This window comes from Schistocerca serialis, chromosome 7, assembly GCF_023864345.2.
Source record: "Schistocerca serialis cubense isolate TAMUIC-IGC-003099 chromosome 7, iqSchSeri2.2, whole genome shotgun sequence".
Lineage (NCBI taxonomy): Eukaryota > Metazoa > Arthropoda > Insecta > Orthoptera > Acrididae > Schistocerca > Schistocerca serialis.
This window is the reverse complement of record NC_064644.1, coordinates 489,609,813-489,623,057: the sequence shown is the minus strand read 5'-3', so window position 1 is coordinate 489,623,057 and position 13,245 is coordinate 489,609,813. Positions and strand designations below refer to the sequence as shown.

The following is a 13,245-nucleotide window of genomic DNA, read 5'->3' as shown; positions in this document are numbered from 1 at the left end:
CGCCACCTTGAAATGAGGGCCTGTATGCCTGCACGGTACCATTCCACTGGTCGATGTCGGAGCCAACGTCGTACTGCATCAATAACTTCTTCATCATCCGCGTAGTGCCTCCCACGGATTGCGTCCTTCGTTGGGCCAAACATATGGAAATCCGACGGTGCGAGATCGGGGCTGTAGGGTGCATGAGGAAGAACAGTCCACTGAAGTTTTGTGAGCTCCTCTCAGGTGCGAAGACTTGTGTGAGGTCTTGCTTTGTCATGAAGAAGGAGAAGTTCGTTCAGATTTTTGTGCCTACAAACACGCTGAAGTCGTTTCTTCAATTTCTGAAGAGTAGCACAATACTTTTCAGAGTTGATCGTTTGACCATGGGGAAGGACATCGAACAGAATAACCCCTTCAGCGTTCCAGAAGACTGTAACCATGACTTTACCAGCTGAGGGTATGGCTTTAAACTTTTTCTTGGTAGGGGAGTGGGTGTGGCGCCACTCCATTGATTGCCGTTTTGTTTCAGGTTCGAAGTGATGAACCCATGTTTCATCGCCTGTAACAATCTTTGACAAGAAATTGTCACCCTCAGCCACATGACGAGCAAGCAATTCCGCACAGATGGTTCTCCTTTGCTCTTTATGGTGTTCGGTTAGACAACGAGGGACCCAGCGGGAACAAACCTTTGAATATCCCAACTGGTGAACAATTGTGACAGCACTACCAACAGAGATGTCAAGTTGAGCACTGAGTTGTTTGATGGTGATCCGTCGATCATCTCGAACGAGTGTGTTCGTACGCTCCGCCATTGCAGGAGTCACAGCTGTGCACGGCCGGCCCGCACGCGGGAGATCAGACAGTCTTGCTTGACCTTGCGGCGATGATGACGCACGCTTTGCCCAACGACTCACCGTGCTTTTGTCCACTGCCAGATCACCGTAGACATTCTGCAAGCGCCTATGAATATCTGAGATGCCCTGGTTTTCCACCAAAAGAAACTCGATCACTGCCCGTTGTTTGCAACGCACATCCGTTACAGACGCCATTTTAACAGCTCCGTACAGCGCTGCCACCTGTCGGAAGTCAATGAAACTATACGAGACGAAGCGGGAATGTTTGAAAATACTCCACAAGAAATTTCCAGTTTTTTCAACCAAAATTGGCCGAGAAAAAAAATGTGTTGCATTACTTATTGAACTGCCCTCGTAGTTACAACAGTTTTGTGTGACTATTATTTTTGCAATGGTTGATTTTCAGAGAAAGTGGAACAGGTACTCTGGAATGTTAAACCCTAGTACAAGGACGATGCTAACTTTGACGGGCTGAACACACAAGAATGTTGAAAACATTCGTGCAGTCATAAATGAAGATTGACGATGGACAATTGCAAAAATTGTGGAACTGTTGGGAGTGACTTGAAGTTCAGTACAGGGAATTGTGACAGAAGGTTTGAGAATGAAAGGCATGGCTGCAAAATTCGTACCATGACTGCTGACTACTGAACAAAAGCTGTGCTTTGAAAGAAGAGGTCTGAAATTATGCAGACTTTTTTTTTTTTTTTTTTCAGAAATAACCATATGACAAAAATGGGTGGTTTGCTTAGCAAACTTTTTCCTAAAAATTATCACAAGTGACAAAAGTTGATGCTGTGCTTATCACCCTGAATCAAAGCAGCAGTCAAGTCAGTGGAAGACCTCAAGTTTACCTTACCCCAAGGAAGCTGGTCAGGTGAAATCAAACATTAAGACAATGCTGATTTGTTTTTTCGATGTGAGATTAGTCGTCCTTTCGGAGTTTGTTCTGCAGTATCAGACAGTTAACCAGACACTCTACTTGGAAGTTTTGAAAAGGTTGCACAACAGTATGCATCGGAAGCCACCTGATTTGAGGTAGTGACAATGCGCCAGTTCACACAGCTCTGTCTGTATAACAATTCTTCATCAAAAATGGTACAATCCATGTTCCTCACCCCCATAGTCCTACGATCTTGCACCATACAAGCCTTTTTTTTTCCCCTAGAATATAAAGATGTAAAAGGAAAGTGTTTGCTGATATTACCGAGTTGAAAAAAAAATGTTGGAGGCGCTTTCAAGCATCATAAAAGATGGATTTAAATAATGTTTTGCAAATGGAATAAAAGATCAGAGAAGTGTATTGGCATGAGTGGAGAGTACTTTGAAGAAGATTGGAGATTTTTGCTTAAAATTTGAATTAATAAGTTAAAAAACATAATAAGTTCAGTTACTTGTGGATACCTCGTCACGTGTATAAATCTGTTTCTTGCTGGTCACTGCAACTGAAGGAAGGAAGATTATGGTTTAACATCGAATCAATAGCGAAGTCATCAGAGATGTGCAAGGCTGTGTCATTTTTGAGTATACCAGGATGGTGTTTGCCCTAAGAGACATAGAGAAATGACAGATCTACAGCTACATCTACATCTACATCTACATAGATACTCCGCAACCCACCGTACAGTGAATGGCGGAGGATACTCTGTACCACTACCTGTCATTTCGATTCCTGTTCCTCTCACAAATAGAGTGAGGAAAAAATGGCTGTCTGTGTGCCTCCTTGTGATATCTTGGATCGGGATGGCCAGATAATTATTTCAACCTTGATTCTCCTGAATGGGAGTCCAGTGCACTGTCCGCAGCAGCACCTCCTACAATTAACATGTGGTGAGAGTGGTACTATTTCACTTGTAAAGTTAGCTTTTCAGGAGAGAGACTTTAACTCTGATGTACTATATATTGTTTAAGTATTTTATTCTATTCTCAGTGGTCTAGAAGAGGTTTACAGATCCTCAAACTGAGGAAATAAATAATAAATGCCTGTTACAGAACTTTAACTGAAATATCTTCATTTTACTGATGATAGTGGACCATTTGCATGTGTACAATCAAAGACTGAAGAGAAGGAAATTCAAGTTAACAGCAGAGTCCTAGCCAGTTGAAGAGTTTTTGTGTGTAGGGTATTTAAGTCATCTCATTATTAGTTTATATTCATTTGTGTGGGTGTTGAGGACCAGGAACATCATCTGATGAGATTTCCTCATGACTATTTCCAAAACTGGGCTGATAAGGGTGTATGAATGCTGAACAGTTTACTGCCTCTGTGTGGACTGAAAAGGGGGGGGGGGGGGATGCAGAAATAAAGATAGTCTGGGCTGTTTTAGTAAGATTTAAGATAAAAATAATTTTCAAAACAAAGCTCCCACTCTGTGTGTGAGGGAACCTTACAATCAATGTGTATTACTAGTTTTCTGTTACGGCACTCCGATATGGGCTTTAATTATGAAAACCATTCAGAAACTAATGGCTTCTGAACTACCAACTGAGAGATGTGTATTGAAAATTCGTAGGAGAGACAGGAAGCAAACTGATCGGTAAACAAGCTGAAGTTGGATAACTTTGTTTTGTTGTAGTGGAAATGCAACTGTTGGATGAGATGTGTAGGCAGATGAATGGACGGTAGTTGGTTACTGAAGTTCCAAGAGATAAGGAAAGGTCAAAACGACAACCTAATGGAATGTGGGTAGATGGTGTTAGAGAATATGCAGAAGCAGCTTGCATGCATTTAGAAGAAGACTGTAAACACATGGTAAACTCTAGAGGCAGCCTTTATCCAGCAATGAAAGTGAAATTGCTGATCATGTTGATGCTGAAGTAGTTTTGGTAAGATAACCAGGTAGCTTCTTTATGCTCATGTTTTCACTCATATTAGGCCAAACAAACATTTTGTTGTGAAGATGATGATTTGTCTTGCAAAGAAATACCTTGTAGGACTAAAGGTAACAGATCACTCGATAGAAGAAGTGTTGGGTCACCAACAGGCACACAAAAAAGAATGAAAACTTTGCTACGTTTCTGATGAATCTAAGAATTTTTAACATGTTGCAGCCCTGTCAGCAACTCTGATAAATTAATATGTCAAAAATCTGCCTCAGTTGTGAAATGTTATTGGTCTTTACCTAGGTTTCAGCTAGAGTAATCTAACCTTCTTCAGAAGTGTGAAATAAACTAATACGTGCCAAAATAAGGCTTTTGATTCTCGCCGAGCACCTCGTCCAAATGGCCCATGCACCCAATTCTCCAACTAGTACTGAGCTGTTACACTGCTAAGTAAAAGACACTAGACTAGATATTCTAGAGGAGATCCAAATTTTCAAACATATACTATTTGATAAAGATAACCTTCTAAACAACCAGCTGCTGCTGAGAAATAAGAACTTTTTCGAAGGTGCCATCCATTGCTTTGTTCACCGTAATTCATTTTATGTTAACATCGACCACCGTATTCTCTTTCGGTCACCACGTACTTACATCCTATGAATGCCATTTATTTGCCCAGAATGTACACTCCTGGAAATGGAAAAAAGAACACATTGACACCGGTGTGTCAGACCCACCATACTTGCTCCGGACACTGCGAGAGGGCTGTACAAGCAATGATCACACGCACGGCACAGCGGACACACCAGGAACCGCGGTGTTGGCCGTCGAATGGCGCTAGCTGCGCAGCATTTGTGCACCGCCGCCGTCAGTGTCAGCCAGTTTGCCGTGGCATACGGAGCTCCATCGCAGTCTTTAACACTGGTAGCATGCCGCGACAGCGTGGACGTGAACCGTATGTGCAGTTGACGGACTTTGAGCGAGGGTGTATAGTGGGCATGCGGGAGGCCGGGTGGACGTACCGCCGAATTGCTCAACACGTGGGGCGTGAGGTCTCCACAGTACATCGATGTTGTCGCCAGTGGTCGGCGGAGGGTGCACGTGCCCGTCGACCTGGGACCGGACCGCAGCGACGCACGGATGCACGCTAAGACCGTAGGATTCTACGCAGTGCCGTAGGGGACCGCACCGCCACTTCCCAGCAAATTAGGGACACTGTTGCTCCTGGGGTATCGGCGAGGACCATTCGCAACCGTCTCCATGAAGCTGGGCTACGGTCCCGCACACCGTTAGGCCGTCTTCCGCTCACGCCCCAATATCGTGCAGCCCGCCTCCAGTGGTGTCGCGACAGGCGTGAATGGAGGGACGAATGGAGACGTGTCGTCTTCAGCGATGAAAGTCGCTTCTGCCTTGGTGCCAATGATGGTCGTATGCGTGTTTGGCGTCGTGCAGGTGAGCGCCACAATCAGGACTGCATACGACCGAGGCACACAGGGCCAACACCCGGCATCATGGTGTGGGGAGCGATCTCCTACACTGGCCGTACACCACTGGTGATCGTCGTGGGGACACTGAATAGTGCACGGTACATCCAAACCGTCATCGAACCCATTGTTCTACCATTCCTAGACCGGCAAGGGAATTTGCTGTTCCAACAGGACAATGCACGTCCGCATGTATCCCGTGCCACCCAACGTGCTCTAGAAGGTGTAAGTCAAATACCCTGGCCAGCAAGATCTCCGGATCTGTCCCCCATTGAGCATGTTTGGGACTGGATGAAGCGTCGTCTCACGCGGTCTGCACGTCCAGCACGAACGCTGGTCCAACTGAGGCGCAAGGTGGAAATGGCATGGCAAGCCGTTCCACAGGACTACATCCAGCATCTCTACGATCGTCTCCATGGGAGAATAGCAGCCTGCATTGCTGCGAAAGGTGGATATACACTGTACTAGTGCCGACATTGTGCATGCTCTGTTGCCTGTGTCTCTGTGCCTGTGGTTCTGTCAGTGTGATCATGTGATGTATCTGACCCCAGGAATGTGTCAATAAAGTTTCCCCTTCCTGGGACAATGAATTCACGGTGTTCTTATTTCAATTTCCAGGAGTGTATAAGCTATTACTTTGATTTTGTTAAAGACCTTTTGCTACCATAACTTTGACCTCATAGTCCTATACATAATACACTAGCTTGTGATGCTACTATGATACTTAGTACTGTTACATACATTTTAAGTTTCCAAATCACTATATGTAACTTGAAGGTAGACGTTAACCCATTCTGTGAATGATTAGTTTACTATTAACAGTTAAGAACAGCATGTAGCTAGAGAATCACACTAACTTTCGAACCTTGTCACTGCATATCCATTTCTGGTACATCGACGCTCAAGACTTAGAAATTCACCACGACTTTTGGTAACGTTCAATACTACGGTTTAATTACTATTCCTTACAGTAAATATAGTTCTAGTTCCAACATAACTGACAATATGGTAGTCAAACCTACTAACAATGCTGGCACACATTGCCTTTTCTTTCTACCCATAGGCATTAATCCTAATGCCCGCCTTTAATTCAACCTGGCCAATACTTTTTGACGCCAATTTAAGCTAAGTTTAATATTTATGCAATATGGTTCAAAGTATTCTTCCATAGGCAGATAACGTTGACCTTGTTGCTCTAAAGCATCTTTTTTTAAAGAAAACTATAGCATTATCCGTGTAGTCACGCTGCATACAATGTAACCTTTAAGAGATTATTCCTATCAAAGGTTAGTTTGCAGACTATATTTTGCAAATGCTTGACCTATGTTGGTCACATAAGTGTGATGATGGGGGCGTTGTATGCCCAGTCACACCCTATTTTAAATATTAGGTTCTGATTTATGCTATTAACCTATGTGAGACACTTATTCTTTGCTCACTATTAGACCATATCCTTAATTTATGTTCCTATTCAGAAGGGAAGAATACAGCGCATGTTCATATTATTAGTTGGCCTTTGTCGGTCAATAGTATATAAGTGTGTTGGCAGTGGCGTTGTACGCCCTGACACACTCTACTTTAAATATTAGGTCCTTATTCGTATTTGAGAATTCCACCACACTCGCAATAATCCTCATCCTAAATAGTTAATAGCCTTATAGGCAATATCCTAAATAAGTAATATCTGATACACTAGAGTGTGTATTTCAACAATTGGGGTGGCATATCCTATTTAAATGCGTAGAGGTCTTGAACCCACTAACTAATAGTTAACCTTTTCACTTAAGAGTTTTGTTCCACATCACCCTTCTGACTACATATAGTGGACGGTCATACATGTTATGTTTATAGTTAATGTATGTTTGGTTAAGTTATTACAGGTTTCGTAAACAGAATGTTGACCATCTGTGCATAAAGTCATAAATGATGCCCTAAGCTTTACACACCCAGTCAATCATAAATGCATAGTAATGTAGTGCCACAATGTAACAACATTAGTCAAATTTCGCATTAACAGATTGAGTTATTACTCCATGTATAATGGAAATTATTTTATGCCCACCTTCTTCTAACCCTGAGAAGTTCTCGCGTTACAGACCTATAACCTTGTTCATCCCCCGCATGAGATCGTGTGGAACCGTACAACATAGCGGTGATCATGTGTGGTTTTATTCTAACAAGCTGAATTTAATGACTGAGTAAATTTCTTATCAGTTAATAAGGTCTCGGTTTACAGTTAACGCTCATGGGGATTCTATCTACGTAGTGCCTTGTTCTCTCACAAATTTACTGTTTAACATTATAGGTAAGTTCCCAGTACATAACATAAAGACAGCCAATGGTAGGCACCTTTGGCTTTCCGTGCGTGCATGCACGTGATCCTCAGTCTTGCTTGGTACATATCCGTGTGCCACAGTCAGTTCCAATGTAGCGTCTGCAGCTAACCGACCGCTTTCCACAAAGTGGCGCTGGGGCTGTTCCTGTACTAATAAAGTAATGTAGCTTGACATGGTGCCATGGTACTTTAGCTTTTTATGTTTACCGTGCCTTATTTTGGCATCTATTAGTCTATTTCATGCTTCTGAGGAAGGCTAGATTACTCTAGCTGAAACCTGGGTAAAGACCAGCAACATTTCGCAACTGAGGCAGATTATTGACATATTCTGATGAATCCTTTTTTGAGCTAGAGTATATGCACTTGGACAGCTACATTTTGTCGACTGTACAGGAAGTAATGCATACGCCCACACACACACACACACACACACACACACACACACACACACACACACACACACACAACCTTTCAGCTGAGCTACATACACTCCTGGAAATTGAAATAAGAACACCGTGAATTCATTGTCCCAGGAAGGGGAAACTTTATTGACACATTCCTGGGGTCAGATACATCACATGATCACACTGACAGAACCACAGGCACATAGACACAGGCAACAGAGCGTGCACAATGTCGGCACTAGTACAGTGTATATCCACCTTTCGCAGCAATGCAGGCTGCTATTCTCCCATTGAGACGATTGTAGAGATGCTGGATGTAGTCCTGTGGAACGGCTTGCCATGCCATTTCCACCTGGTGCCTCAGTTGGACCAGCGTTCGTGCTGGACGTGCAGACCGCGTGAGACGACGCTTCATCCAGTCCCAAACATGCTCAATGGGGGACAGATCCGGAGATCTTGCTGGCCAGGGTAGTTGACGTACACCTTCTACAGCACGTTGGGTGGCACGGGATACATGCGGACGTGCATTGTCCTGTTGGAACAGCAAGTTCCCTTGCCGGTCTAGGAATGGTAGAACAATGGGTTCGATGACGGTTTGGATGTACCGTGCACTATTCAGTGTCCCCTCGATGATCACCAGTGGTGTACGGCCAGTGTAGGAGATCGCTCCCCACACCATGATGCCGGGTGTTGGCCCAGTGTGCCTCGGTCGTATGCAGTCCTGATTGTGGCGCTCACCTGCACGGCGCCAAACACGCATACGACCATCATTGGCACCAAGGCAGAAGCGACTCTCATCGCTGAAGACGACACGTCTCCATTCGTCCCTCCATTCACGCCTGTCGCGACACCACTGGAGGCGGGCTGCACGATGTTGGGGCGTGAGCGGAAGACAGCCTAACGGTGTGCGGGACCGTAGCCCAGCTTCATGGAGACGGTTGCGAATGGTCCTCGCCGATACCCCAGGAGCAACAGTGTCCCTAATTTGCTGGGAAGTGGCGGTGCGGTCCCCTACGGCACTGCGTAGGATCCTACGGTCTTGGCGTGCATCCGTGCGTCGCTGCGGTCCGGTCCCAGGTCGACGGGCACGTGCACCTTCCGCCGACCACTGGCGACAACATCGATGTACTGTGGAGACCTCACGCCCCACGTGTTGAGCAATTCGGCGGCACGTCCACCCGGCCTCCCGCATGCCCACTATACGCCCTCGCTCAAAGTCCGTCAACTGCACATACGGTTCACGTCCACGCTGTCGCGGCACGCTACCAGTGTTAAAGACTGTGATGGAGCTCCGTATGCCACGGCAAACTGGCTGACACTGACGGCGGCGGTGCACAAATGCTGCGCAGCTAGCGCCATTCGACGGCCAACACCGCGGTTCCTGGTGTGTCCGCTGTGCCGTGCGTGTGATCATTACTTGTACAGCCCTCTCGCAGTGTCCGGAGCAAGTATGGTGGGTCTGACACACCGGTGTCAATGTGTTCTTTTTTCCATTTCCAGGAGTGTATTTAACTATGACGAGGCTTTCCATGAACAATCTATAAAGATATAACCAGATATTCTGTCTTTCACTGTCATATTTGGTGTGTGTAGACATTCATCAAAGAAAATCGACGTTCTCTGACTTTGGTCTCTCATGGTAACATGCACTTAATATGTTGATATGTTTATGTGTGTGCGTGTACTTGCTAACTGATTTGAGAAGGAAATAAAACTAGTTACAGGTGCATCCCAATTGTAGTAGTGAAGTACGAGGGTAATCCCAAAAGTAAGGTTTCCTATTTTTTACAAGTACAGAACTCTGTTTGTGTGGTAGTTGATCACACTGTTATGAAGAGTGCTTCACGTGCTGTGTGTAAACATGCGCACGCCACGCGGAGGCGCTTAGTCTTGGCTTGGCAGCCATTGAGAATGGAGTTCCTGTTGTATGTCACCTCCTAGTGCAAATTGCGCGTGGTTATTCGGTTTTTGAACGCAAAGGGCACTTTGCTGACTGAAATCCATCGCCAGTTGACGTAAGTGTATGGTGAGTCATGCATGGATGTCAAAAATTTTCGTAAGTGGTGTAGAAAGTTTGCAGCTGGTCGGACCGAAATTCACGACAAACAAAGGAGCGGGAGACCATCAATTTCTGGGGAGACAGTGTTGAAGGTTGAGCAACGCATGCGTGAAGACCGGCAGACCACCCTGGATGATCTCTGCATATTGGTTCCTGAGGTTTCTCGAAGCACAGCTCGCAGAATTTTAACAGAAACATTGAACTACCAGAAGAGTGCGCAAGATGGGTGCCATGCATCCTGACAGGACCACGTGCGGCAATGAGTTGACGCTTCCCGCCCATTTCTTCACCGCCTTGCAGCCGGACACAACATCTTTCTGGACTCTATTGTCATGGGTGACGAATCTTGGGCATACCACTTTACACCTGACCCCAAGCAACAATCACGCCAGTGGCGGCATTCTTCTTCGCCAAAGCCGTGAAAATTCAAACAAACACAGTCTGCCGGGAAAGTCATGACAAGTGTTTTTTGGGATCGGAAAGGGGTATTGTTGGTTGATTTTACACCCACTGGGACCACAATTAACACTGACAGGTACCGTGAGACTCTGAAAAAACTCAAATGGGCAATTCAGAACCGGAGAAGAGTAATGTTGAGCAAGGGCGTTGACATTCTCCATGACAATGCTCGCCCACACATCGCTTGGCAAACCGTTGCTCTCCTGCAACAGTTTCACTGGAACATAATCACCCACCCAACCTATAGTCCTGACTTGGTGCCCAGTAACTATCACCTGTTCGCTAAGTTAAAAGAACATTTGGCCAGAAAGCGATTCAGCTCCAATGATGAGGTGAAAGAAGAGGTTGACAACTTTCTGAACAGCATGGCAGCATGCTGGCATGACATGGGCGTACAAAAACTGCCACAGCATCTACAAAAACGCATCGACAGAAATGGTGATTATGTCAAAAAATAGCTAAATGTTCAAGCTGTAAACTGATATAAACCATTGTAGAAATAAACAGGTCTATGTACTTATAAAAAAAATAGGAGACCTTACTTTTGGGATTACCCTTGTAGATATTAGTCTTAATGACAAAGTGAACAGTAACAGTAACAGATACTTTTATTCACGTGCATTGTGTTCCTTGTATTGAGCTGGTGCAGGAGTTTGTAGCATTTTCCCATAAGTTTAGTCATCAGTAATATTTTCTCCATCATTGTTTACAACAGTCTGCCAGTACTGGGGTAACTTTTTGGTTCTGCGACTGTAAGAATCGTGGTTTTGAGGCAGTGAACTCATCGAGACACGTTCGAAGCTTATTTTCATCGATAAAGAAAGTTACATGAAGGTTGTTCGATAGTGTGTGGAAAAGGTGAAAATCTGAGGCCACAAGATTGGGTGAATAACATGGGTGTGAAATGACTTCCCAAGACAACTTCTGTATATTGTTTTTTGTCAGTCTAGCAGAATGTAGACGGGCATTATGATGGAGTAGAATCACTTCACACAGTCTTCCTGGTCGTTGTTCTTGGATTGTGTCTGCAAGACATGTCAGCATCTCAGTTGTTGACAGTAAATGTCAGCAGTGATGGTTACACCTCGTGGAAACAATTCGTAGTACACCCCACCGTCACTGTTCCACCAGATGAAAGACATCTTTTGTGGATGTGTGCAGGTCTTTGTACAGGGAGTTGCTGCTTTGTTTGGGCTCAGCCATTCCTTTCTTTTCCTAATGCCAGCATAAAGACACCATTTCTTGTCACCAATAATGATACAAGATAGGAATGGTTCGTGTTGTTCACAATCCAGTAGATGACAAGCAAGCAGGGATGCACATATGGCCAGCTGATAATTTTTGTGATTTTGGCTTAGAACATGCAGTACCCATACAGTTGATTTTTCACCTCCCCTTTGCATGCTAACGTGGTATGATGGAGGGATGAGGACTGTTTATCACATTTGCCAGCTCTTGAGTACACTGATGTGGATTAAAGCACTTAAATAATGGTCTTCCTGAATGTGGAGAGTCACTAATGTAAAAATGATCCCCCTTAAAGCGAGAAAACAATTTTCTTGCTGTGCTCTGTCCAATGGCATTATCCCCATATGCAACACAAATGTTTAAATGCTATAATGTTGTGCACCAATGTAGTAAATGTAGCAGAAAATATAATTTATGCCTTATTTTGAATAATATCAGATTAAAATATTTGCTTCAATTTATGTAATAGTCTGTTATGTGGAGGACAATGTGGCCATCGTTTTCTGTTAATTAACTGTAGTTCTTTTTACAAGTCACTGTTTGCATAATAGACAGAGTATTTATCATGAAACTCAGTGTTCACTACATTGGTGCAGATAACCTATCTCTGATAAAAATAGGAAAAAATGTTATTGGAAGAGTTTTGAAGGTTGATTTTTCTTGCTATATTTTTTTATTTTATTTTTTCAGGAACCACTTAAATCAGGAGCTACATTGATTGTAGCACCAGCCTCTATTAGCTGCCAGTGGGTTGAAGAAGTTGGTAAACACATCAGTGACAAAAGTTTCAGTGTTCTGGTTTACAGGTAATTCAGTTGTTGTTATTGTTCTAAAAATGGAGTAGTTTTCATCTGAAGTCAAATAACAATAATAATATTCTAGGAGTAAGTTATCTCCTAAATGAATCTTGGTCAGCAAAAAGACAAACAGAAGGTTGCACTTACCATATGATACTTCGCACAAAAAAAGAAAATAATTTTTACCAATCTGCTGCTGGTTAAGTATAATATCCCATAGATACTCAGTTTGTAGTACAGAGTCCTTTGTCTTCTTGAATTGTTTCCAACCTTATTTCTTCATTGTCTAATGCTGTGAGTGTGGATAGATGTGCAGAGCTTTGTTCACGCTGTTCTTCCAAACAACCATACCGGAGCTTCTCGCTTGACTAATAGATGCTTCTACAGAATACTTTATTCCAATACCAAACACCGATATATCATTTTATTAAATTTTCTTCCGTGTATCAGTTCCCACACTGCATCTGCATTTGTTCAGATCTATCATTATCCCCACCCTATCCCACCCTATTCCATCCATGAATTAGACAAGGGGAAAATGGATTGGGGAGGGGGGAGAGAAAGAGAGAGAGAGAGAGAGAGAGAGAGAGAGAGAGAGAGAGAGAGATTGCAAATGCTGTAACTGATTTATGCATCAAGTTTCGCAAGTAGTGTAAATAAGAGCTTGAAGTATAAATCTGTGATTCCAGGCCAGAACTATCTACAATCATAAAAACACTGTCAGTCGGACATCTGAATTACTAAATGACGTACCTGGTTCATGACGTGTGGTTATAGTTGCAGATTGCCTATTTACTTTA

General features: G+C 43.8%; 1 protein-coding gene across 1 annotated transcript in view; it reads left to right on the top strand.

Moving 5' to 3' along the window:
• Nucleotides 1–13,245, top strand: part of LOC126412325 (E3 ubiquitin-protein ligase SHPRH) — a 257,671-nt gene that overhangs the window by 94,506 nt on the left and 149,920 nt on the right. Inside the window, exon 6 of the mRNA XM_050081845.1 lies at nucleotides 12,339–12,454. Coding sequence (XP_049937802.1) covers nucleotides 12,339–12,454 — 116 coding nt within the window. The remainder of the gene's footprint in view (nucleotides 1–12,338; nucleotides 12,455–13,245) is intronic.